This window comes from Heteronotia binoei, chromosome 12 (genome assembly GCF_032191835.1).
Source record: "Heteronotia binoei isolate CCM8104 ecotype False Entrance Well chromosome 12, APGP_CSIRO_Hbin_v1, whole genome shotgun sequence".
NCBI lineage: Eukaryota > Metazoa > Chordata > Lepidosauria > Squamata > Gekkonidae > Heteronotia > Heteronotia binoei.
This window is the reverse complement of record NC_083234.1, coordinates 77,805,462-77,829,141: the sequence shown is the minus strand read 5'-3', so window position 1 is coordinate 77,829,141 and position 23,680 is coordinate 77,805,462. Positions and strand designations below refer to the sequence as shown.

The 23,680-nt window shown below is 51.7% G+C and overlaps 1 protein-coding gene across 1 annotated transcript in view; it reads right to left on the bottom strand.

Moving 5' to 3' along the window:
* PRDM12 (PR/SET domain 12) overlaps positions 1–23,187 on the bottom strand; it is a 36,303-nt gene extending 13,116 nt beyond the window's left edge. Inside the window, 4 exon segments of the mRNA XM_060251034.1 lie at positions 7,961–8,116; positions 17,032–17,147; positions 17,150–17,221; positions 22,941–23,187. Of these exon segments, the coding sequence (XP_060107017.1) occupies positions 7,961–8,116; positions 17,032–17,147; positions 17,150–17,221; positions 22,941–23,187 (591 nt within the window).
* Between the last annotated feature and the right edge of the window lie 493 nt (positions 23,188–23,680).

Here is a 23,680-nt window from a genome sequence, read left to right as displayed (position 1 = left end):
AGTTCTCCTGGAGAAAATGGTTCCTTTGGAGGGTGACCCCCTATGAGGTCCCTCCCCTCTCCAAACCCCGCCCTCCCCAGTCTCCACCCTCCACATCTCCAAGAATTTCCCAACCCAGAGTTGGCAAATCTCAGCAGTGACCGAGTAGATCACAGATCTCTCAGCATCTGTTTACAGCTGTCCCAGACCCAGGCTGAGGCCACCCAGGCAGGCAAAGAAGCTTTTAGCCTCCCAGCTGCTGTGGAGGCCTGTGGCGATAAAGGCCACACCGGAAGGTAGGAGAAAAAAGGACAAAGCGCAACGGCGAGGGATTTATTAGATCTGCTAGACCCCGACGCATTCCATTGCTTTGTCAGGGGATCTTGTAGACATGTTTTTATGCAAGACCCCCGAAAGGGATCTAGACGATGCAACAACACTTTCAGCCCTGCACCTGCTTCCTTTTTTCTCTTAAGTCTGTAATTGAAATCAGGAGTCTTTGTAGAAAAAGAGGTGCCGGAGCTCATTAGCGCAAGTAATTTGCATGGCCACACACCCCTGACATCACCAGAAGGTGCACTAAATTAGGTCAATTCAACATCTGCCTTAAAATGCTTCTTGAATTATAATTGTCATCATGAAGCCTGCCTTGGACCCATTGCGACGGTCACTTCAAGATTGGACTACTGTAACGCCCTCTACATGGGGCTGCCTCTGTGCCGGACCCGGAGATTGCAGCTAGTGCAGAACGCGGCGGCCAGGCTGCTGCTTGGCCTCCCAAGATGGGAGCATATACGGCCGGGGCTACGCGAACTGCACTGGCTGCCGATTGTATACCGGGTCAGTACAAAGTGCTGGTGATTACCTTTAAAGCCCTATATGGCCGAGGACCGACCTACCTGAGGGACCGTCTCTCCCCGTATGAGCCCCAGAGAGCACTGAGGTCAGTAGGTAAAAACAGATTGACCACCCCTGGGCCAAAAGAAGTTAAACTTCGGACTACCTATGCACGGGCCTTCTCTACCACGGCCCCATGTTTGTGGAATCAACTCCCAGAGGAGGTGCGGGCCCTGCGGAACCTTGATCAGTTCCGCTGGGCCTGCAAGACCACCCTTTTCAAACAGGCATTCATGAACGGCTGACCAAGTCCACAAAGAAACATCAAAATGGTCCAGTCTGGAGATCCGCCATCATTACACAAATTGACAGGCATAGCGTCGATTAATAACGGTACTGTCAGATTTAACTTAATGTTTTTAGACTTAGTAACTGTTTTAACTAATGTATTAATCGGTTTGGGGTTAATTTAATGTTTTGTTAAATGTATTGTTATTTTGCTGTTGTTAGCCGCCCTGAGCCTGCTTGGCGGGGGAGGGCGGGATATAAATAAAATTTTACTTACTTACTTATAAATTACTTTCTCTTTTGTGGCCACAGTGGCAGGATGAAGGTTTCCCTCTGTCTGCTTGATATGCTTTGGTTATTTTCCCACTATTTTTTGTGGGGGAAAATATTGGAAAATTTGTCAAATCTTAGAGTTCAGCAGAATTGTGACAGGGAGGTTGAACAAGGGAGCCCAGAAACAAGTATTTGGCGGGGGGAGAGAGAGAAAGAAAGAGCACAATAAAATTTAGAGGTTCCGGAGCTCTGCTCCTGTGAGCTCCTGCCCAAAATGGGGCCTGATTGAAATCATCCTTGGGCCCTCTCTTGCCTGCAGCAGCTGCCATTCCCTTGCAACAAAACCAGGGGTATCCCCCGCCCCTCTTCTTTTCTTGAAAAGGACATGGTGTGCCATTAAAAGTATTGCTTGGATAGTTGTAGATTTCCCGGGCTGTGTGGTCATGGCCTTGGTATTGCAGACATTTTGCCAGCAGCTGGAACTGGCATTCTCAGAGGTCCCGTTTTAATAATTCTTTTATCTGTATTTAATATTGCGGGTCTTTTGACCGTAACACATTTGATTTGGGTTTTGAATATTTATTTTACTAATTATGTTTTGTCCTATTTTTACACTGTTGGAACCCACATTGGGTCTTGAGGTGCCTGGGAGAAAGGGTGGGGCATATAAATATTTTAAATAAGCAGACAAACCGGCAGCAGCAGCAGAGTGGGGTGGGGTGGGGGGCAGGGTGGTCTTGAGTTTGCCAAGGGAGTCTAGGGCGAAAGGGGGACTTTCCTCTCTTCTACCCTCGTGCCCCTTGGCTGAAATGAAGCCAGCCAAGATCCCTGGTCAGGTTTCCCAGCATCTCCTCCATCCAGCGCTTGAGATTAAGCACCTGCAGTGCCCCCATAAGGCACCTTGTGGATCCTGAAGGTGACCAATTGCTGTTACTTGCCAGGCAATCAATATTCTGAAGCAGGGGTGGCCAACGGTAGCTCTCCAAATGGTTTTTTTTGCCTACAACTCCCATCAGCCCCAGCCAGCATGGTCAATGGCTGGGGCTGATGGGAGTTGTAGGCAAAAAACATCTGGAGAGCTACCGTTGGCCACTCCTGTTCTAAAGCAGGGGTGGCCAAACTTGCTTAACATCAGAGCCATATAGAATAAATGGGAGATGTTTGAGAGCCACAAGACATGAACGTCAGATGTCTGAGGAAGGAAGGAAGGAAGGAAGGAAGGAAGGAAGGAAGGAAGGAAGGAAGGAAGGAAGGAAGGAAGGAAGGAAGGAAGGAAGGAAGGAAGGAAGGAAGGAAGATGGGGATGGGGAGATGGAGGTGGAAAGAAAGCAACTTTAACTTTATATGCATTCTCCAAGCTGCCAGCTGGCTTGGCTTGGAGAACTGATTTAAAGAGACCAGTGCCTTCTCCAAGCTGGCTGACATGGCAGCGGAGGCTTCAAGAGCCACACAGTATGTGTGAAAGAGCCACATGTGGCTCCCGAGCTGCAGTTTGGCCACCTCTGTTATAAAAGGTCTTTACAAAAGAGCCCCACTCCCACACAATCCCCCTTCTATGCCGATTCAGACATTCTGCACAGCCCCGGAGATCTCTGTGCCTGACCAGTGTTGTTTTTCTTAGCAGCTTCACCGAGGCAAAACCCCATGTGGAGAATGGCAAGATGGCCCCCTGCATCCCTTTCATCGCTTTCTGGAACAAGCTTCACTGAAGGAGGCTTGTCAGGTGGCTGTCAAAAGCCCAGCTGCCCTGCCAGAAACAATTAAGGCCGCCTACGATTGCCGGGCTGCGACCCAGAAAACCTCTTTCTCTCAGAAGGTGATCGAGAGGATTCCGCCCCCAGCTTGCCCCACACTCCTCCCCTCAGTTTCATCCCCTGCCTTACAGCCCCTGCTTCAAGGTATTTGATCCCCCCCCCCCAGCAAAGTACAGCTGCCTCCCTTCCCGGCTCCGGACCTTCAGCAGCAGCAAAAGTCCAGGAGGAGATGGGGCTCCCCCCTCCCCATGGGGCTGATGGCTGCCGAGTCCCTGAGTAGTCACTTGGCTGGAGAACCAATCCACCCTGCAGCCCTGCAAGGTAGGTCAGCTATACTGTTGGATTCACATTGCTGGTCTGTGCTCTGGGCACAGTATCATAGTATCACAGTATCATAATGCCCCTGTATAAATCGATGGTGCAGTCTCATTTGGAATACTGTGTACAATTCTGGTCACCACGCCTCAAAAAGGATATTATAGCACTGGAAAAAGTGCAGAAAAGGGCAACTAGAATGATTAAAGGTTTGGAACACTTTCACTATGAAGAAAGGTTAAAACGCTTGAGGCTCTTTAGCTTGGAGAAACGTCGACTGCAGGGTGACATGATAGAGGTTTACAAGATTATGCATGGGATGGAGAAAGTAGAGAAAGAAGTCCTTTTCTCGCTTTCTCACAATACAAGAACTCATGGGCATTCAATGAAATTGCTGAGCAGTCAGGTTAGAATGGATAAAAGGAAGTACTTCTTCACCCAAAGGGTGATTAACATGTGGAATTCACTGCCACAGGAGGTGGTGGCGGCTACAAGCATAGCCAGCTTCAAGAGTGGATTGGATAAAAATATGGAGCAGAGGTCCATCAGTGGCTATTAGCCACAGTGTGTGTGTGTGTGTGTGTGTGTGTGTGTATATTGGCCACTGTGTGACACAGAGTGTTGGACTGGATGGGCCATTGGCCTGATCCAACATGGCTTCTCTTCTGTTCTTATGACTGTAAGCTTAGGGGTGGGCAGAGAAAATGCCCCCCCCCCCATTTATGTCGTGCAGGGAAAGGAACCGTCTTCCAGTGACATCTGTCTGGCTTATAATCAATGCTGTGGAGTCTTGTGAGCAAAAATCCAACTTCATGAGCTACTGGCATTAAAGTTGTGAGCGAGTGATTTGTCTCCTGCATACATTAGTCTGCTCTGGGGTCATCCTTCCTGAGTGAAGACAAAAAATTTTGAGCTGGAGGCTAAAGAACCGTGAGCTAGCTCACACTAACTCAGCTTAAAGGGAACACTGCTTATAATAAGGGGAGTGCACTTTTCCATCCTGCTTTCAATACATCAGAAAGCGTACCCAAGGGAATGTAGCAACATTATGATCCTCAGCATTCAGAACGTCCGAAGCCTTTCACTTGCATGGCCTCAAGAGCGGTTTCCAGCATCCCAAGAAAGCAGGCTTGTGCTATTCCCACCCCCCCTTCCCCCGCTTCGTGCAGATGGGGGGCAGGTGAGCCAGAGAGAGATGGGGTTGCCTCCAGTCACCTCTTGTTGAGCTTGCAGCAGAGGGTAGACTCCAATTGGGGGGAGGGGGCTCCATCTTGTGGCTGCTGCATTCAACTTCTTCTGAACTTTTAATTTCTCCAAGTGGCATTGGCCTTCCTCCCAGGAGCTGGGGATGCGGGACTGTGGCCCTCCCTCCTTTGTTTCCCTGCCACAGCAACGCTGTGAGGTAGGTCAGGCTGTTGGTGTGAAGAAGGCTGCCCAGCAAACTTCACCACTGCGGGACTCACCTCACTATACATTTCCCCAGGTACATATGGACATATGAAGCTGCCTTATACTGAATCAGACCCTTGGTCCATCAAAGTCAGAATTGTCTTCTCAGACTGGCAGCGGCTCTCCAGGGTCTCAAGCTGAGGTTTTTCACACCTATTTGCCTGGACCCTTTTTTGGAGATGCCAGGGATTGAACCTGGGACCTTCTGCTTCCCAAGCAGATGCTCTACCACTGAGCCACCCTCCCTCCCCTTAATAGGTTCCTGGATTGGCTCAACAGCTGCAGTTGGGAATTTCTGTGCTTCGCAGGTGTGTTCTCAGTTCAGATCAGGAGCACGGGGCATAAGAAGAGCGCCCCCCCCCCCCACCAAATCATTTTCTTGGCCTGAAGTCATCCTAGGGAGCCTCTGTTTGCCCCTTGGGGAAATTTACATGAACTCACAGGTAGGGATGCCAAGTCCCCCACTGGCTCCTCTATTGTACCATAGAGGTTTCCCTCCCAAATTGCTAGAGCATCCAGGAAAACCATAGAGTTTTCCCGGAAATGCCTACAACAGCCAGCGTGTGACGTCGCTAGCACGTTGATGTTACTTGCGGGTGATGTCATCACGCCGGCGATGTCAGGGGAGGTTCCCCGTGGCGGCCCAATGTGGGCAGGTGGATTGGGAACCTCCAGGGTGGGAAAACCCCAGCCCAGCCCGGGAGCATGGCAGCTCTACTCACAAGCTTTCTGCTACGTTTCCCCCAGGGCTTTTTTTGGAGCAGGAACTCCTTTGCATATTAGGCCACACCTCCCTGATGTAGCCAACCCTCCTGGAGCTTACAGAGCTCTTAGTGCAGGGCCTCCTGTAAGCTCCAGGAGGATTGGCTACATCAAGGAGGTGTGGCCTAATATGCAAAGGAGTTCCTGCTATTAAAAAAACTGGGGGCAGGCAAGCGGTGAGGCTCTGAAGCCATTTCAGGGTGAGAAAATTCCGCAGTCCCAATCCAGCCAGCATGGTATAGTGGTTGGAGTGTCTAGACCCAGGTTTTAATCTCCCCTCTGCCATGGAAGCTTCCTGGGTCTAGCCTTCCTTGCTGGGTTGTTGCGAGGCTCAAATGCTGGAGAGGAGAATGAGGTCTGCGGCTTCGGGTCCTTGCTGGAGAGGGGCGGGGAGGGCATCAATGAAGTCACTAAATAATCCAAATGAAGCAATTAAACACTCTGAATCCGGTCCCCCCTCTGCCTGGGCACCATGAAATCCCAAACCTTGGCCTCAAACAGCCACCAGGGGGCGCTTGGAAAGGTACATCGGGGTGGGGGGAGAACGAAAGTGCCTGAGCCCTCTGTGCTGGGGCTGAGCCCTCCTGCCATTTCTACATGGGCTACATTTGGCTCTAAAAGAGTGCTGGTGGCATCCCCAGGTGGGCTCTGGGGACCCTGCGACCTCCAGCTGTGCCCTAGAGAGTTAGACCCTCAGCAGGAAGGTCCAAGCCAGGTGCACCACTGGGGATAGTTCAGCACTTGAACCCCGAGACCATGCTGGACATCTTTGATAGGTCTGTGTTGATTTAAAACGACTTCGAAAAGAAACAACCCACAAGCTTTCCTTGCTGCCCTGGGTTTCTGGCGAGGCAGTGCCTCGATTTCAAAACAGGCAGGCTGAATGATGCAGCTAAAAATCTCCCATCTGTACTGCAAGTCTGTTAGCCCTGAACTCTGTGAACTTTGTGGGACAACAGCAAGACAAAAAAAAAAAAAAAACAGCTGCTTGAGGACACACAGTGTGTGCAGGGCACCCCAAGATGGCATTTTCCCTTTTGCAACCAGTTTGGAGACCAAGTTGCTTTATGCCTTGGCCCAGCATGCTGCAAAGAGATACGATGACGATGGGAAATGCCATCAAATAGCAAAGCCATGGCTTTCAAGGTGAGAGACGTTCAGAGGCGGTTGGCCATTTCCTGCCTCTGCACAGCAACCGTGGGCTTCTTTGGGGGTCTCCCCTTCAAGTAAGCCTCATTTTGGGCAGGAGCTCATTGGAGCAGAGCTCCAGGACCTCTAAATTTTATTGTGCTCTTTCTTTTTCCCCCCGCCAAAAAACCCCCTTGCTTCTGGGCTCCATCGCTCAAACCTCCTATGAGAATTTTGCTGAACTCTTCAGATTCGACAAACTTTCTAATATTTTTCCCCACAAAAAAAATGGGGGAAATAACCAAAATAAATAACCAAAATAAATAACCAAAATATATAAAGCAGACAGATGGAAATCTTCACCATGCCACTATAGCCACCTAGGAGAAAATAATTTTAAAAGTACGGTATGTTGGGAGTAAGGTTTTCTTATAATTCAAGAAGCATTTTCAGGTAGATGCTGAGCAGATAGAATTTAGTACACCTTCCGGTGATGTCAGGGGTGGGTGGCATATGCAAATGAGTTATGCAAATGCGTTGTGCTAATCAGCACCTCTTTCTATCCAAAATGACCCTGGCTTTCAAGTACTAGCTGGGGCTTCGCTTCCCAGATCTGATGAGATTGGCTTAGCCTGAGCCAGCCAGGTCAGGACAAGATATACAACACACCCGCTGATTTTTGGCCAAGAACAAGTTCACACACACACACCTGAAATTCCCCAGGCAAAGCCCTGAAGAGGGCTAGAAACTTAAGGGCTAGAAATTTGACTTTTAAAAAATTCTTTCCGCAGAACAGCAGCTTGTTGGCATCTGGAGCAATACTCCCTCGAGCAAAAATCCAATTTTGTGAGCTATCGGCATTATTGTGAGCAAGCCATTTGGCTACTGCATAATTTCTTGTGCTCTGGGGCCGTCCTTCCTGAGCTAAGACAAAAATGTGTGAGCCAGAGGCTCAAAAACTGAGCTAGCTCATGCTGACTCAGGGTAGAGGGAACACTGATCTGGAGATATGGTTGTCTCGTGTATGTAACCTAGCAGCACATCTTTTCCTGGGGAGCAGCCGATGCCTTGCAAAGTTCCAGCTCCTCCACTCAGAGACAAAAAGGTTGGAGAAACAAAAGAAGCATCTGCAGCCCTGGTTTGCGGCAGGTTGCCTCCTCTCTGAAGCACCTCACCTCAATGGCCTTGTAAAAGACGCTGTTGCCGATCTGGACCACCTCCAGGTTTTGTTCCTGTTCATTCCGGGCACACTTGATGTACGTCATCCAGCTGCGGTGGTCTTCTTGGCTGGCATCGATGAAGTAGCGGACTGTCCCGTCTTCATTGAAGACCTGAGAGAATGCAAGAGCCGTCAGTCCCAAGGCTGAAGCAGACGCCCAGCAGCACCTCAACAACGGACAATGTTTATTTCAACAAGAGCTTTGGTTGAGTCACGGCCCACTTCAGATAGAAATGCAAGCAGGAAACTGTGTGAGGAAATCTTACAGGAAACATGGGGCTCCAAGACTTCACACATGAAGCTGCCCTATAGTGCAGGGGTGGTCAAGGGTAGCGCTCCAGATGTTTTTTTGCCTACAACTCCCATCAGCCCCAGCCATTGGTCGTGCTATCTGGGGCTGATGGGAGTTGTAGGCAAAAACATCTGGAGAGCTACCCTTGGCCATCCCTGCTATAGTGGATCAGGCCCCTGGTCCATTCCAGGTCAGCCTTGTCCACTCTAACTGGCTGCTGCCCTCCAGGGCCCCAGGCAGGGGTCTTTCACATCCCCCCCCCCCCCCGCCTGGTCCTTTTTCACTGGAGATGCTGCTGGGGAGGGGACTGAAGCTGCATGCCAAAAGCAACAACACCACGGGATCACAGTTGAGAACAGAGAAAATACAGACAACCAAACACTGTGATATGCTGGCTAACGTATTTAGTAAAACTTTCATCAGAAGTACTTTTATCACAAATCTTACAAGGCTGTTTGTCACATTAAAAGGAAGTACAATGTTACCACACACAAAAAAAACCCAGTCCATCCAATGAGCATCTGGTTTAGGCTCATTTTGTCAAATTCATTCTCAAGGCTATTCCTGTACGCATTTATTATTTATTTATTTTATTACTTTACATTTATATCCCGCCCTCTCCGCAAGCGGACTCAGGGCGGCTTACAACATCATAAAAACAATCAATTCAATAAAACATATAAAACCATAATTTACTTATCAATTTTAAAACTGTTAGCGCTGTCTTAGTCATCAAGGTACATTGAGAGGTAAGTTCTAAATTAAAATCTAAAAAGTTACTCCCATTCAGCTTTGTGTTGTGTCTTGTTATAACTGCCATGGTTTATTCCAGGATGATAATTTTGAAAGAAACAAAGGGGCTGCAGAGAGCATTTCCCAGTCTAATCCAGAAGGCTTTTGCATCTGTTTTAAGAAGAGGTTAGTGACTGATTTGCTCCTAAGACACGCACTGAAATATAACAGGAGGCTGATCACCTTGACATGGGCAGGGATATCCTTGAGGAAGAATCTGACGAAATGAGCCTAAACCGGGTGCTCATTGGATGGACTTTTTTGTAATATTATACTTCCTTCTAATGTGACAAATAGCATTGTCAGATTTGTGCTCAAAGTACTTTTGATGAAAGTTTTACCTCTGCATGTCCTGCAAAGGCTCTTCCCCAGAGGCAGGGCCCTTCCCCAAAGAGAAGCTCAAGAGCTGAGAAAGGTGCAGAAAATGGTGACCAAAACCACCACGGGCTGGACACTGCCCCTGCATTTGAGGCTTTCAGTCTTGCGGGGGGGGGGGGGGAGCAAGCTCCAAAGAGGAAAAGATGACATCGATTTATAAATTATTTCGAATGGAGCAAAGCGGTGAGACATTCTTTTACCTCTCTCATTCTTGTGCTCCCAGGATAATTCGGGAAGGAGGGGGATCATCCAGTGAAATAGTTTAGCAGTAAGTTCAGGACCAATGAACCAAAATATTATGTTGTGCCATATGCAATTTATCTGTGGGACTCCCTGTCACTAGATCTGGGGACAGGCACCAGCGGCAGAGGAGAATTAGAAGAGGCCCATTAGCTACAATGGCTAAGAGAAACCTCCATGGCCAAAGGCCTGTGAATCTGAGAGACTGGGAGATGACACAGGGCATAGGCTATTGCCCTTGGTCCCTGTCTGGTGGGCCAGCCAATGCTGAAAATGGTTTGCTAGACTAGACAGACTTTCAGTAGGACCCAGCAAAGCATTTCTTCATTTTAACTGCAGCTTTGTGCAGCTTCCTCTTCCAGTGTCCGTGCTAAGCCCCTGATGCCCTCAGTCTACCCAGTGGAATTGCCAGAGGCCAGCATGAGCAGACTGCATTCCACCAAACAAAAAAGCAAAGGACACCTGGACAGCAGAAAGAGTGAGTGAAATGGGACCCTCCAGCTGTGAGTTTCTAGGCTCCCTCCATAGCTGGTCCTCCTGCCTCCGTTGCCCTCTTCCATTCCAAGACCCATTCTCGAGTCTTGGGGCTGACATGCATCGAGTCCCCCTGATTTCCCTCAAAAATGTACTCTTATGGTGGTCCAATGGGGAGAGGCCATTGGCCTCCACTCTCTCACATGTTTAGTATGTTCTGCGAGTTGGCAGAGACAGCCGCCCAAGTCTTGTTTCGAGGCAGCTGGGCACCCCCTCTCCACAGGCGAAGGGTTGGCATTCTGGCAGTACCTGGCAACAGGGTAGGAAAAATACCCTGTTTTGTAGAAAAATAAGCGGTGGAGCTCATCCAAGGATTGTTATGCAGCTGCACCTACTCTTCAATGGACAAGGTGGGGAAGAGGAGGGGGAACCCTCAAAAAGGGTCAGGAGCTGTGCACCTGTGAGCTCCCACTGAATTCAAGGCCTGCCTAGCAAGCAGTGGGGTTGTGGGGGGGGGGGGAGGCTCATACCTGATCTCAAAACTGCATCTCCCAGAATCATCCCCTGCCCCAGTTACATGCTCCAGACAGCCTTGCCCTCTAGGCGCCCTCCCTTGGGACTCTTCCGATGGCTACAGTGAGATTGTAGGCCTTTTCCAAGGGGGGCTCAATCCTTTGGAACAGCCTGCCAGAGCAGATAAGAACAGGTTGCCAACCTCCAGATGAGCAAAAAAAAGAGGGGGAGGAGAAGAGACTTCTGCAGGAAGCCATGAAATATGCTGAGTAACAGAGGCCACACCAGGGCTTTTTTTGAAGCACGGGCTTTTCTGCATATTAGGCCACACACCCCTGATGTAGCCAATCCTCCCAGAGCTTACAGTAAGCCCTGTAGGACTGGTATACTTAACTGTGTGCAAACCAAATATTAGTGCAAATAGTACAGTAGAATTAAGCCCCTATATACAGTGCATGATACAGCGAGGAATGACATGCAGTACATGATGCAGTGAATTATATGTCAATTAATGATGACGTATAACAGTTGACAGACTGCCGGCTCATTAAGACCCTGCTTCAAGATCTCCTTCAGCACTGCTTCTGTTACAGTTCCGCTGCAGAGTGGCCATGTACAGTTCTTGCAGACTGTCAGTCAAAACCTGTTCAAAGACGATGCAACATCTAAGAGGGCTTACGGTATTTGCAGCGGAAAAAAAACCAACTCTGACTATTTATATCAGCCAAACATAGAGGGGAAAGGGGGAAATTTAAACCACATATTGATAACACATAAAGTATAAACCAATTAGTAGAAAAAAGATTTTAAAAGGTAAAGGTAGACCCCCTGTGCAAGCACCAGTCGCTTCCAACTCTGGGGTGACGTCGCATCACGACGTTTTCACAGCAGACTTTTTACAGCATGGTTTGCCATCGCCTTCCCCAGTCATCTGCCTTTCCCCCCAGCAAGCTCATTTTACCGACCTCAGAAGGATGGAAGGCTGAGTCACCCTTGAGCCAGCTACCTGAACCCAGCTTCTGCCGGGATCAAACTCAGGTCGTGAACAGAGAACATGGACTGCAGTACTGCAGCTTTACCACTCTGTGCCACGGGGCTCCTCTAATTAGTAGAAACAACAGTACAAAAAAAAAAGGAAGGATGCCACAAAAAGAAGTTTAAGAGCTCAATTCCAAAAAGCCCTGTGATGTCATTCCTCATGTACCATTCTGATACTCTTTCCTGTATGGCTGTGATAACAAAGAGGCCAGGTGAACAAAACAGGAGTCAAGTTGCACCTTTAAGACCAACCAATTTTTACTTAGAACGTAAGCTTTCGTGTGCTCTTAAGCACATTTCATCAGACGAGGAATCCAGCACAGTGAGCAAACCCACACATAGCTGAGCTGAGCCTTACATAGCTGGTAGGCAGTGGCCCAGAATGCAACATGGTACAGATTTAAGAACCAGGGTAAATGAGAATTGTATCAGTCCCACTTACATGTAAGCTGCGGGGCCAAAATACTAGATACAGACTTACATTGCATGTTAGCTATTAGATACTTTCAAATACTGATTGTTAATGTGTCAGAGACAGTGTCAAATGTTGACTTCTGCTGCATGTCTATTGTGAGATACCAGCAGATGTTGATTTGTCACTGCAAAATCACCAGATGTCAAATACTGCGTAGTATATATCAAATTATTATTCAAGCGCCAAAGAATATTGGAGAGCATTGCCATACGATTTTGTAGAGGAGAACTCTGAGAATAATATAAAGAGAATACTCTGGGGACCCTTGGGATCTCTGTGTGATAAGGCATAGGGGACTGCTGATAGAAAGGGAATGGGCAGAAATCACCCCGAATCTGTGTGAGTCCCAAGAAGGAACTCATGCAAGAGTGGGAAGAGGCAATTTCTGCAAACTCCTCTATATATAGAGCCCCACACTACATCCCACACCATTCCAAAGAATTCTCAATCCCCAGTCAGATAGAGACTGTTTTCACTAAAAGTACTATACTGTTTGCACTGTCTGTAATAATATTTGGTTTGCACACAGTTAAAAACACCAACCTCCGGGGGAGGCCTGAAGAGCTACTGGCGTTACAGTTGATCTCCAGACAACAGAGACCAGTTCCCCGGGAGGAAACAGCCGCTTTGGAGGGTGGGCTCCGTGGCATTAGACCCCGCTGAAGAATCCCTCGTCCTCAAGCCCTTCCCTCCGCAGGCTCCACCCCCAAATCTCCAGGAATTCCCAAGCCCAGAGCTGGCAACCCAAAGGACAAAGCAGGCACCTTTGTTTGCTACATCTTGGAAGGCAGTCCTCTTCCAGAGAGCATTCAAAGAATTTTCCTTGCAGATTTGGCTCTCAGCCGGCTGATCCTGTGTTTTAATCCTTGTGTGGAATGCATTGAACTAGGCAACGGGTGTCATTTTAATCAGTTTTAATTGTGCTAATTGGGCTGTTCCTTATCCCTTTGCAACTCAGCCACTGCCTCCCTCAGTCCAAGGAGATCTGGCAGGACGGAAAGGCTGTTGACAACTCCCTGAGCTTGCGGCTGCTGGCTGCAAAAGTCCAATAGCATCTTTCAGCATATTTTTTGCTTTAAAAATTGTTTTTCTGATAGTTTATTCTAAGTCCAGCCATTTCTCCAAATCTGTCTAGGTTAACTTTTAAATCATCAATAGATTCCAAAGGTCTTTCCAAAATAAACACAAGATCCTCTGCAAAGGCTCGTAGTTTAAATGTTCCACCTCTTATCGCAGTTCCTTGTATATTTTCATCTTGTCTTATTTGATTATTTAACAATCCCAATGAAAGAATGACTAAAAGAGGGGACAAGGGGCAGCCAGCGCCCCACTCTCGGCCCATCTGATTCTGCTCGCTCCCGGCTGTTGGTGGCGGTTTGGAACAGCAGCCCTCTGGGACCTTTCCTAAGGACGTGAAAGGACGAGCACACCTTGGTCTGCCCCTTCCCGTGACAGAAGGTGAGGCGTCCCTGGCATGCACAAGAAAGGTCCTGCAGAGAGCCAGGCACATCCAGCCTCCTGTTTCCCACAGTGGCCACCCAGCTCTAGTCCCTTTCTATCCTGCTCCTTCTCTGTGGAGCTGAGAAGAGAAGACCCCGTTCTCCCCTCCTCCGGGAGAGAAGAGCAAGAGTCCAGGAGCACCTCAAGGACTAACAACATTTGTGGCACCTTTTGTGAGTCACGGCTCACTTCTGCAGATACTCTGTGACTCAGGGAAGCTCCTCCCCCTGCTGCCCCAAGTTATGCGAGTCTTTCAGGTGCTGCTGGAAGCTGCTGCTTTTCTCCTGCTACGGACAGACAGACTAACACGGCTGCCCGTCTTCCCGGCTTTTCTTGAGCAGGAATGCACAGGAAGGCAGTCCTGGCTGGCTTGGTGCCAGGGGGTGTGGCCTAATATGCAAATGAGTCCTCCTGGGCTTTTTCTACCAAAAGCTCTGTGCAAAACAATGGTGATGTCAGGGGGTGTGGTCTAATATGCAAATGAGTTCCTGCTGGGTTTTTTTCCCTGCAAAAAAAGCCCTGCCTGTCTTGATCTGTCCTCTCCTTCAGTTTGTCCTCCTAAGAACTCTGTGAGGTGGGGTTCAGCTCAGAGAAAGAGGGTGGCCCAAGGTCAGCCAATGAGAGTCACGGCAGAATATGGGACTTGAGCTCAGATCTCCATAGGCAGGTGTTCTGAACGCTATAACACAGAGCCTCTCTCTCCCAGAGCATGATGGCAAAAGCTCTCCCCTCTCATCATCCCCCAGCACCCTGAATTCAAAGGTACACTGCCTTTGAACACGGAGGCTCTATTTAACTATCTTATCAAATAGCCTTTGGCAGATCTACCCCTTGTGAATTTGTCTGATTCCTTTTTAAAGGCAGGGGCCACCACTGCAGCAGAGAAGTGAACAGCGGGTTGTATGAAGAAGCACCGGGCCAGAACTCATTTGCATATTGGGCCACACACCCCTAGCACAATTGGTTTGCTCCACAGGAACTCATCTGCATAATAGGCCACACCCCTGATGCCAAGCCAGCTGGAACTGCGTTCCTGTGTGTCCCTGCTCCAAAAAAGCCCTTCCTTCTCTCCTGAATCTATCCCCTCTCCTTTTATGAACATATGAAGCCGCCTTCTACTGAATCAGACCCTCCTTGGTCCATCAATGTCAGCCTTGTCTACTCAGACTGGCAGTGGCTCTCCAGGGTCTCAAGCTAAGGTTTTTCACGCCTGCTTGCCTGGACCCTTTTGAGTTGGAGATGCCGGGGATTGAACCTGGGACCTTCTGCTTCCCAAGCAGATGCTCTACTGCTAAGCCACCATCCCTCCCTACCACTGAGCCACCCTTTTTATTGGGTGACCCCTCTCCACAAGTTACAGTGTTACAGGGGGAGCTCTGTCTATCAGCAAGAAATTCTCACCCAATCCTTCCACTGGGTACTTAATTATTTCACTGAATGGCACTTAAAAATGCTCCGCATGCCCTCTGAAAGCAGAACAACTAGCAAAATAGGCTTTTGCATGACTGAGAAGCAGCAGCAGCTGCCACACTTCCCGGCAGTAAGAGCAATACGACGGCCGAAGAAGGAGCCATGGCGTAATGAGCAATATAGAACCTACGGAACTGTTCCTATGCTATCCGCTACTAAGCATAGGCAGCCTTTCAAAGCCACCCACAGGAACTCAGCGGTCAGGCTTGGAGACGGCTTTGCCTTTGCGCCTCAAACCCCGAAGAAGCTCCCACAAGCCTGGCCTTAGTCACTCGGGAGCAAGCCCCAGGAAATTCAGGAATGCCACAAATGCATCTCTTCCTTGATGTTTCAGAGTTCTGTCATTTCTGTCATCCTAATCCTATTAAAAGGTCAAGGTAGTCCCCTGTGCAAGCACCAGTCATTTTCCGACTCTGGGGTGACGTTGTTTTCACAACGTTTTCACGGCAGACTTTTGACGGGGTGGTTTGCCATTGCCTTCCCCAGTCATCTACGCTTCCCCCCCAGCAAGCTGGAGACTCATTTCACCGATCTCAGAAGGATGGAAGGCTGAGTCAACCTGGAGCCGGCTACCTGAATCAGCTTCCGCTGGGATCAAACTCAAGTCGTGAGCAGAGGGCTCCGACTGCAGTCCTGCAGTTTTCCCACTCTGCGCCACGGGGCTCTTCCTAATGCCTCATCCTCTGCCTGGAATTCCCATGAGACAGGCAGACTATCAATAGGATAAAAAACACACACAAAGAAATCTGATGAGCCTGTCTGAGGGTGGTGAAAGTCTTTGTCACTAAAATGTATCTCTGAGTGACTTCCAATAGAAATCCCAAACACACAAGAGACTCTTCCCATCCCTTAATAAACAGAGCCGCATGGCTTATTTAAGAGCAATATGACAGTCGAAGAAGGAGCCATGGCGTAATGAACAATATAGAACCTACGGAACTGTTCCTATGCTATCCGCTACTAAACAAACTTAATGCTGAATGACAAGTGGAATGTATGACAACTTTTATATTATAGGATCTTTTCAAACAACAAAAAGAGCAATTTCTCTACAATGCTATTGATGCTATTGATATATTCAAATGTAACATCGCAAGAGGTTGTTTAGTAGTGGCTAGGGCAGGAATGGTTCTATAGGCCTAGTATTATTTAAGAGGAAACTGTTTTTATTTGAGTGTAAGCTGTCTTGAGCTACAGCCTCTAGTCCTCCCTAGTCTGCGCTTGGACAAAAACACGCCTGCCTTTAAGGCGTCTCTGCAAAAGACTAAGAAAGTGCCCTCAAGACAGAGCCGACTTGGGGTGAGCCCTTGGCAGGAGAGGAGCGGAGGTGGTTGGCCGTTGCCTGACTCTGCATGGCGACCCTGGGCTTCCCTCTATGGTCCTCCATCCAAGTACTGACCAAGATCCAACCCTGCTTAGCTTCTGAGAGCTGATGAGATCAGCCTAGCTGGGGCCAACCTGGCAACGGCCCAACTCAACAGCAGGAGGCCTTCCTTAACCCCTCACTGGTGCATTTGCAGATGCTTTAAGGAAAGTCAAAGCAATACTTTTACCACTGTACCTTTCACTCTCAGGGAAGCGGGGAACGCGTGGCAGAACAATGTGCCATTCACAGCTACCCACTCTTGGCAGACTTTCCTTTAGCAACAGAAAATGGCAAAATGACCCCAGAGAGAGAGAGAGAGAGAGATCCCCTCCCAGTGCCAGAAGCGTCTGAGCCAGGTGCGCCCATCACCTCCTGGGGCCAGGTCTGAGCTGAGCCTGAGTGGCAGCGTGGGCCCAGGAGGGGATGCCAGACTCCGCACTGCAGGCAGCCGGGAGCTGTCTCTGACCTCCCCCCTGGATCAGCCCTCACCTCCCACATGAGATTGTTGTTCTTGCAAAGATCCACGTGTTCCGGGGAGATGATCCGGCCTGTGAAGGGTCCCATCTCTGTGCCGGCTTTGATCCAGGTTTTGGAGAAGATGCCAGGCCTTCCCCAGGGATGGAGCTTTGGGCAATGATCACCTCCGACGGGAGCACCAGGCTGGACAGTTTCTGAACCTCTGCAGGAGAGACAGAGGAGAGAGAGGAGGGGGGGAGACAGGAAATGAGTCACGGGTTCAGAGCTTTCTCCATCCAGGGTTCAGGTATATCCTTTAACAATGTTGTCAAGCTAACAAGGCCCAAGGTATCTGCCAGTGCCCAGTGGCCAGTGCCCAGACAGGGAAACCCTAAGAACCCCTCCTCAAAAGGCTGTCTTGCTTCCCACACTGAGGAGACATGGACTATCAATCAACTAACCAATGGCTGTTGCTGCTGCGGCAAACACTGTTTGTTCGAGATTCCAACACATGAGATCAAGTCTTCTTGGCTTAATTTGCATCTCAGAACGACGTATGAATCATGGTCACATTGATACTGTGACATTAAATGGCTGTGAACGAACGCTGAGAAAGGAAGGTAAGACCTGCTGGATCACATCAAACATCCATCTAGTTCAGCGTTCTGTTTCCATTGTAGCCAGTCGCACAAGAAGCGCTGGAAGGACATAACCTCTGTTGCATTTGAGAGAGAGTGCTTCATCCATGGAAGATCAGTGGAGCTATCTCTATCTCGGCAATATCTACCAGGGGACCGACTCTTCTAGGCAGTGCCAGGTTAAACCCTGCGGAGGCCCTTAGGCAGTCAAAATCTCAGGGCCCCCCTTGCAACTTATCTCAGAGTTGGAATGCCCACCCTGCTGCCTGTGGCCCCCGCTGCAGCCTGCAGGCCCCTTCGCAAAAGCCCCTTGGGCAAAGCTGCGGGGGAGAGGCAGAGAGAAGCAAACTTGGCGACAACACCAGCAGCAGCTGCACCAGGCAAGTCAGGCAAAGAATGGCTCAGGTGCAGGCTGGGAGGGCTGCAAGCAGGGGGGAATTGGGGGTAGGGAGCCAGCCCGGGGCCCTAAATGCATGGGGGCCCATCGGCAAGTGCCTACTTGGCCTACTTGTTAATCTGGCCCTGCCTCTAGGCTTTTGTCTGACTCTTCCCAAAGCCGGTTAAAAACATAGCCATTGCTGCTTCTTGTCCGGAGTTCAAATCTCGCTGTCTGTCTCCCATCTCCCATCCGTGGCTGAGAGCAACACTGGGTTATTGTACGGAGCTGTAAAGGCTGCTGAATGTTTGGAAGGCTTGAAAAGTGCTTTATAAAAACTAATGTTGATTAGCGCATCAGTTAATCCGGAAGGTCCACAGGCTTGTCAGAGAGGCCTGATCGTGATAATAATAGAACCAAAGAAACATGAACTGCCGATGCTGGAACCGGCCTGACCGGCAGCCACAAAAGCAACTACCAGAGCAGCATTTACCCCAACTCACATGCAAGCTTATTTTGGTGATGAGTCCAGGGAAATGTTCTACTCAAACCTCCCCAATGCTTTTCTAGTGCTCTCTATTTCCATCCACCGCCCCAAAGAAGCCAAGGATGTACGTTGCCCAGGCAGCTCAGGGGAGACAGGAGAATAACCTGAGAGACAGGGACCAGACTTGGAATCCTCTCCCCAGCAAACCACCTGGAGTAGCAGACAGGGGGGACCAGAGCAGTCCAGCAGAGATGATCTGCCAGTTCACAGGGGAACCCAAAGCACAACCCAGAAGCCGGTCTTTGGGCTGAAGTGGCCTCTTTGAAGGTGGGGTGGGTGGGTGGGTGGGCTAAACCGGCTTTGAACCTGCAGTCTCCTTTAAGAGGGCGATGGGATGAGACCTGAAGATTGGTGATGGCAACATGTATAAATATACAGGAAGGACTTTGTGCTGGTTGAGCAGAAAGGCACATAAGTTCTGTTCATCCTGCACCATCACACAAACACACACCCAGACGGGGCCAGGCACATCTATCAAAGGAATGCTGCGGGAGTGTGCATGACGGGCCATCAAATTGCTTCCAGCTCAGGGCAACCCTGTGAATTCACAGCGGATGTTGTGTGGTGGGGGGGTGAAATTCTTCCAGGGGTTTTCTTCCTTGCCTGAGCCAGAACCATGGAGGTATCTGGGGAAAGGCAACTGCGAGACATTCAAGGTTCAAACGTCTCGTCCGGAGCTTGTGCCACCTCTAGCGTCTGGGTCCCCATGCCATGGTGCCCCATGCTGGTGCCAGGGTGACCTAGCCGGAGAGCTTCTTTCTCCCCTCTGCCATGCCCCCCATCCTCACTTTCTCGGGCGAAAGGGTGAGTCCCTACAGCTTCTGCCATGCGCTTCAAGGGCACCATGAACAGAACACCAGCGTCGTCTCGACTGGGCAGAAAGGTCTCTGGATCAATGCACGTTGCCGGGCTTTGCCTGGAGTCTCAGTATCGTGACAGGACAATACCCATAACTGCCGCTGATGTGGTCACAGCTCAGGCACATTTCCCATGCCTTCCCACGAACACGAAAAGAGCCATGTTGGATGAAGCCTCAGCGTTTGGTGGCAGCCAGTCAGCTCCCTCCAGGGAATCCACAAGCTGGGCAGGAAGAGAAGAGCCTTTCCTCTGCCTCCTTTGCTCCCTCCACCTACAGACATTTGGAGGGACCCCCTGGCTCTGCACCTGCCGTCTCCGTGGGCATGGTCCCCACGGAAGTGCATGCAGCAGTTCTTTGGATGTGAGAAGTCCAGGGTCATGATCAATACTCCCTCGAAGCTGTGGAGTCTTATGAGCAACAATTCTACTACGTGAGCTACTGGCGTTGAAATTACTGCATAAATTAGCTTGTTGTGCGGCCATTACTCCTGAGCTAAGTCAAAAACCTGTGAGCTGGAGGCTAAAAGGCTGTGAGCCAGCTCACACTAAGCTTAGAGGGAACATTGGTCACAACATAGACACACACACACAAAACCTCAGCACATACAGAATTTACAGTTAATCCAAGGCACGCTAAACGATTCTGTATGCAGAATACACGGACAGCTCCCTCCCCCATACACCTTCACAGCCTCTCTTGCTTTCTCCGCTGCACACAACACTTGCTGCTTTGAACCCTAATCTGTAGACCCTCACGCCTCCTTCACAAGGCAGGGCCGTCACCCGCTGGTAGCCACAACACTAAAACTTCTGTTTTTAAGTTGGTGTTATGTTTTCATTCATATTGTAACCCGCCCTGAGCCCCTTCGCTGGAAGGGTGGGATAAAAAAAAATCCAATAAAATAAACAATAATCAATCAACAGAACCTCCAGCTTCAGACGCAGTATACCTCTGTAGCAGCAGAAAAGAGCAAGACCCCAGGAGCACCTTCAAGAGTAACAACATTTCTGGCAGGGGAGGGGCTTTCGTTCTTTGAAGAAGTCAGCTGTGTGACTCTTGAAAGCGCCAATCCTGTCCCCAGGGCTGTTAGTCTTTAAAGGTCGTGCTGGACTCTGGCTCTTTCCCGGTGCTGCAGACAGACTCGCATCTGGATCTATCAGCAGCTCGGTCTTATTGGATGGATGCAGTTTTATCAGCCGGGCCGCGGAGCCTCACAGTCCGTTTCCCAGACTGCTGCTGGGGATGGAGGGGAGCGAGGCTGCAGCCTTCCTGCCAGCTTGCCCTCTCCCAGGAGCCAGGATAGGAAACAGGAAGAGTAGACTCCGCGGCCTTTGGGGGGGACGGGGGGGCTTTCCTGAAATCCATGCACACCTGCCGATGTGAATATACCTGGCCCCCGCCTGGCCAAGGGAGAGAAGGCGCCCACCTGCCTTCGCCCGCTTCCTTTTGCACCGTGCCCACCCTGTCTAAAGCAAGCCCGCCTTAAATGCATCACAAACATCCTCGATGCCCCGCATCTGGAACCCCTTAGTTGAAACCCCTGCGCAGGGACTCTCGCACACAGGTGGTATGAACCCCACGCAATAACGGGATACTTACATGCTCGCATGCAACGCAGTCGTCTGCATGCAGGCGGGACGGCCTGCCCCCATGCTCAGGGGTGCTCCCCGCTGCCCCACACCCACACCCTGCGCAACTCACCTGCCGGTCGGATCACAACGCGCAATGGAGGGGGGGAGGGCTGGAGGCCACTCTGGCTGCCCGAGGAAGGTGAGAGGCATGGCGAGGAAGGAGCGGGGTGCAGGAAGGGGGGCCTGGGGACATGACGGCAGCCGCTGCCTGCCCTGCGCCCACCTGCTGGGCTCTCACCTGCGCCCACCTGCTGGGCTCTCACCTGCGCCGCAGCATCGCCCGGTGGGGCCCACAGATCCCGGGAGCCCGTGCCCCTAGCCGCAGCCTGCCTTCCAGGCACCCCGTGGGAGGTGTGAGTGGAGCCGACAACCTCTTACAAGGCTCCCCTGGGAGGCAGGGACCTGGGAAAAGCCCCGGGCTGAGGCGGGAGAGGTCTCGGGCGCAGCAAAAGGGGGTTAAGCGGTGTCTATTGCAGTCCGTGAAGCAATTTGTCACGCTGTTTAAAGGGATCCGCATTCATTCAAGTCCCTTGGAAGGAAACGCGCTAATTCTAAATTCATTAGGCTGCGGAGAATGCGGGCGCTCCCCTCGCGGGGGCCGCGGTGCCCCCAGGAACGTGTTTTAAAAGGCCCAGGAATTCCTGCGCACAAAACGGCGGAGCGGAGCGGGATGACAGGCGCTGAAAGGCGGCGGAGCGGGGGCTTCACGGCGCATTAAGGGCGGAACAGGCCTCTGCGGGCGGGGCGGGGCGGGGGGACCGGGCGGCCGGCCCTGCATGAATGGCCAGGGAGGCCCCCCGCCTTTGAAAGTTCTGGGCTGAAGCGGGAACTGTCTCAGGTCAGGCCCCACTTGACTGGGCGCATTTCAGCCGCTTCGCCATCAGTCAAGAGCTATTACACGCCGGCCGGCCTTGCGCTGCCTTCCTGTCCTGTCCGGGGGGAGAGAGGCGAGCCGGGAACGAGGCGGCTTCTGCTCCTCTCAAGAAGAAGGGGCCGGAGGAGGAGAACTTGGTGGGACTGGAGGAGACGGAATGCGGGTCAAACGCGGAAGGAAGGAAGGAAGGAAGGAAGGAAGGAAGGAAGGAAGGAAGGAAGGAAGGAAGGAAGGAAGGAAGGAAGGAAGGAAGGAAGGAAGGAAGGAAGGAAGGAAGGAAGGAAGGAAGGAAGGAAGGAAGGAAGGCCTTTTTGCTTCGTGCGCAAAGGCGCAGGGGTCGGTCGGGGGTGGGGAGGCTTGCGAGAGCGGCGGGGCAAGAGCTGGCGGGACCGCGCGGGGCAGCTCCAGAGACTGGACCCCCTTGGAGGCCGCCAGAGGGGAGAGGTCTCCTTTGGGGACGATCGGAGTCGCCTTCGGGACCTGACTCTGTTCCGGGGAAAACCTGATCCCTTGAAGTGGTGGGGGGGGGGGGGGAGTAAATATTGATCGACGGTCCCGGCTCAAGCAGCTTTGCAGCCGGGGCTGACCTGCCGGGGGGACGTCGGGGCTGGGCCTTCAGGACCGTCGGATGCCGAGGGCTCCCGGGCGGGAGGTCCTCTTCTAGGCAGAGTCCACCAGCACCGACGACGCACCCCTGTGGGCGGGGAGGGGCGCAGCTTCTTCTCCACCACCTTTCCGTGTCCTTTGGGGGGGGGGGGCAGGGGAGTCCGCCCCAACTTCGCCTGGGCCGGGGACGCCCTGCGCGCAGCCTTGGGAGAGGAGCAGAGCCGCAGCCGTCGACCGAGGAGGAGAATTCTACGGTCCCAGCGCAGCCGGGGGCCTTTCTGGCTGCCCTCCCGTCTGGTCGGGCCCAACCCTACCCAGCTTCCAGTCCCCCAAGGCGCCCCCGCCGCCCAGCCCTCTTTCCCGCCAGGAGCGGGGCCGTCGGGGCGCCGCAGGCAGGGCGGGCGGACTCACCTCCGGAGAAGGACTGGGCCAGCACCTCGGCCGTGAAGGCGGTCTTGGGGTTCCCGCCGCCGCCAGCTCCGCCGGCCCCTCCGCCGGCCTTCTCCTCGAAGAGCTGCTCGCCCAGCACGTTCCGCCAGCGGCCGTAGAGGAAGCTGTGCAGGATGTCCGACGTGATGACCTCGGCCAGCGAGAGGCTCGGCGCCTTCAGGCCGCCCTTCAGCACCAGCGCCTCCGCCGGGAGCACCGAGCCCATCATGGGGAGGCCGAGGTGAGACGGCACGCGAGGGGGAGCGGGAGCAGGAGCCCGCCGTCCTGGCTTTCCGTCGGGGGGTGGCGCGGGGTCCCCGGCCGCTGCGCGCTGGCAGAGCTGGCTCGCCCCAATCCTGGAAGGGCTATATATGCGCTCCAGTGACCTCTCTAATTGGCTCTTAATGACCCCCCCTCCCTGACGTCGCAAGAGAGAGAGAGAGAGAGAGAGAGAGAGAGAGAGAGAGACGGGTTCCTCTGCCAGAACGAGCCAAACCTTCCCAGAGCGAGCGAGAGACCCCCTCCTCCCCTCGACGGGCGGAGGGGGTGTGGAGCGGATCCAGAGAAAGGCGGAGGGGAGGGGAGGGGAGGGGGAGGCGGAGAGGCTGCCTCTCCTAGCCCACCCCGAGCCCACCAATCCAGAGACACAGAGAGCGAGCGAGAGAGAAAGATGCGGCCACCGACACCTGCTAGCCCCGCCGCCGCGCCTCTCGCGCAGAGCA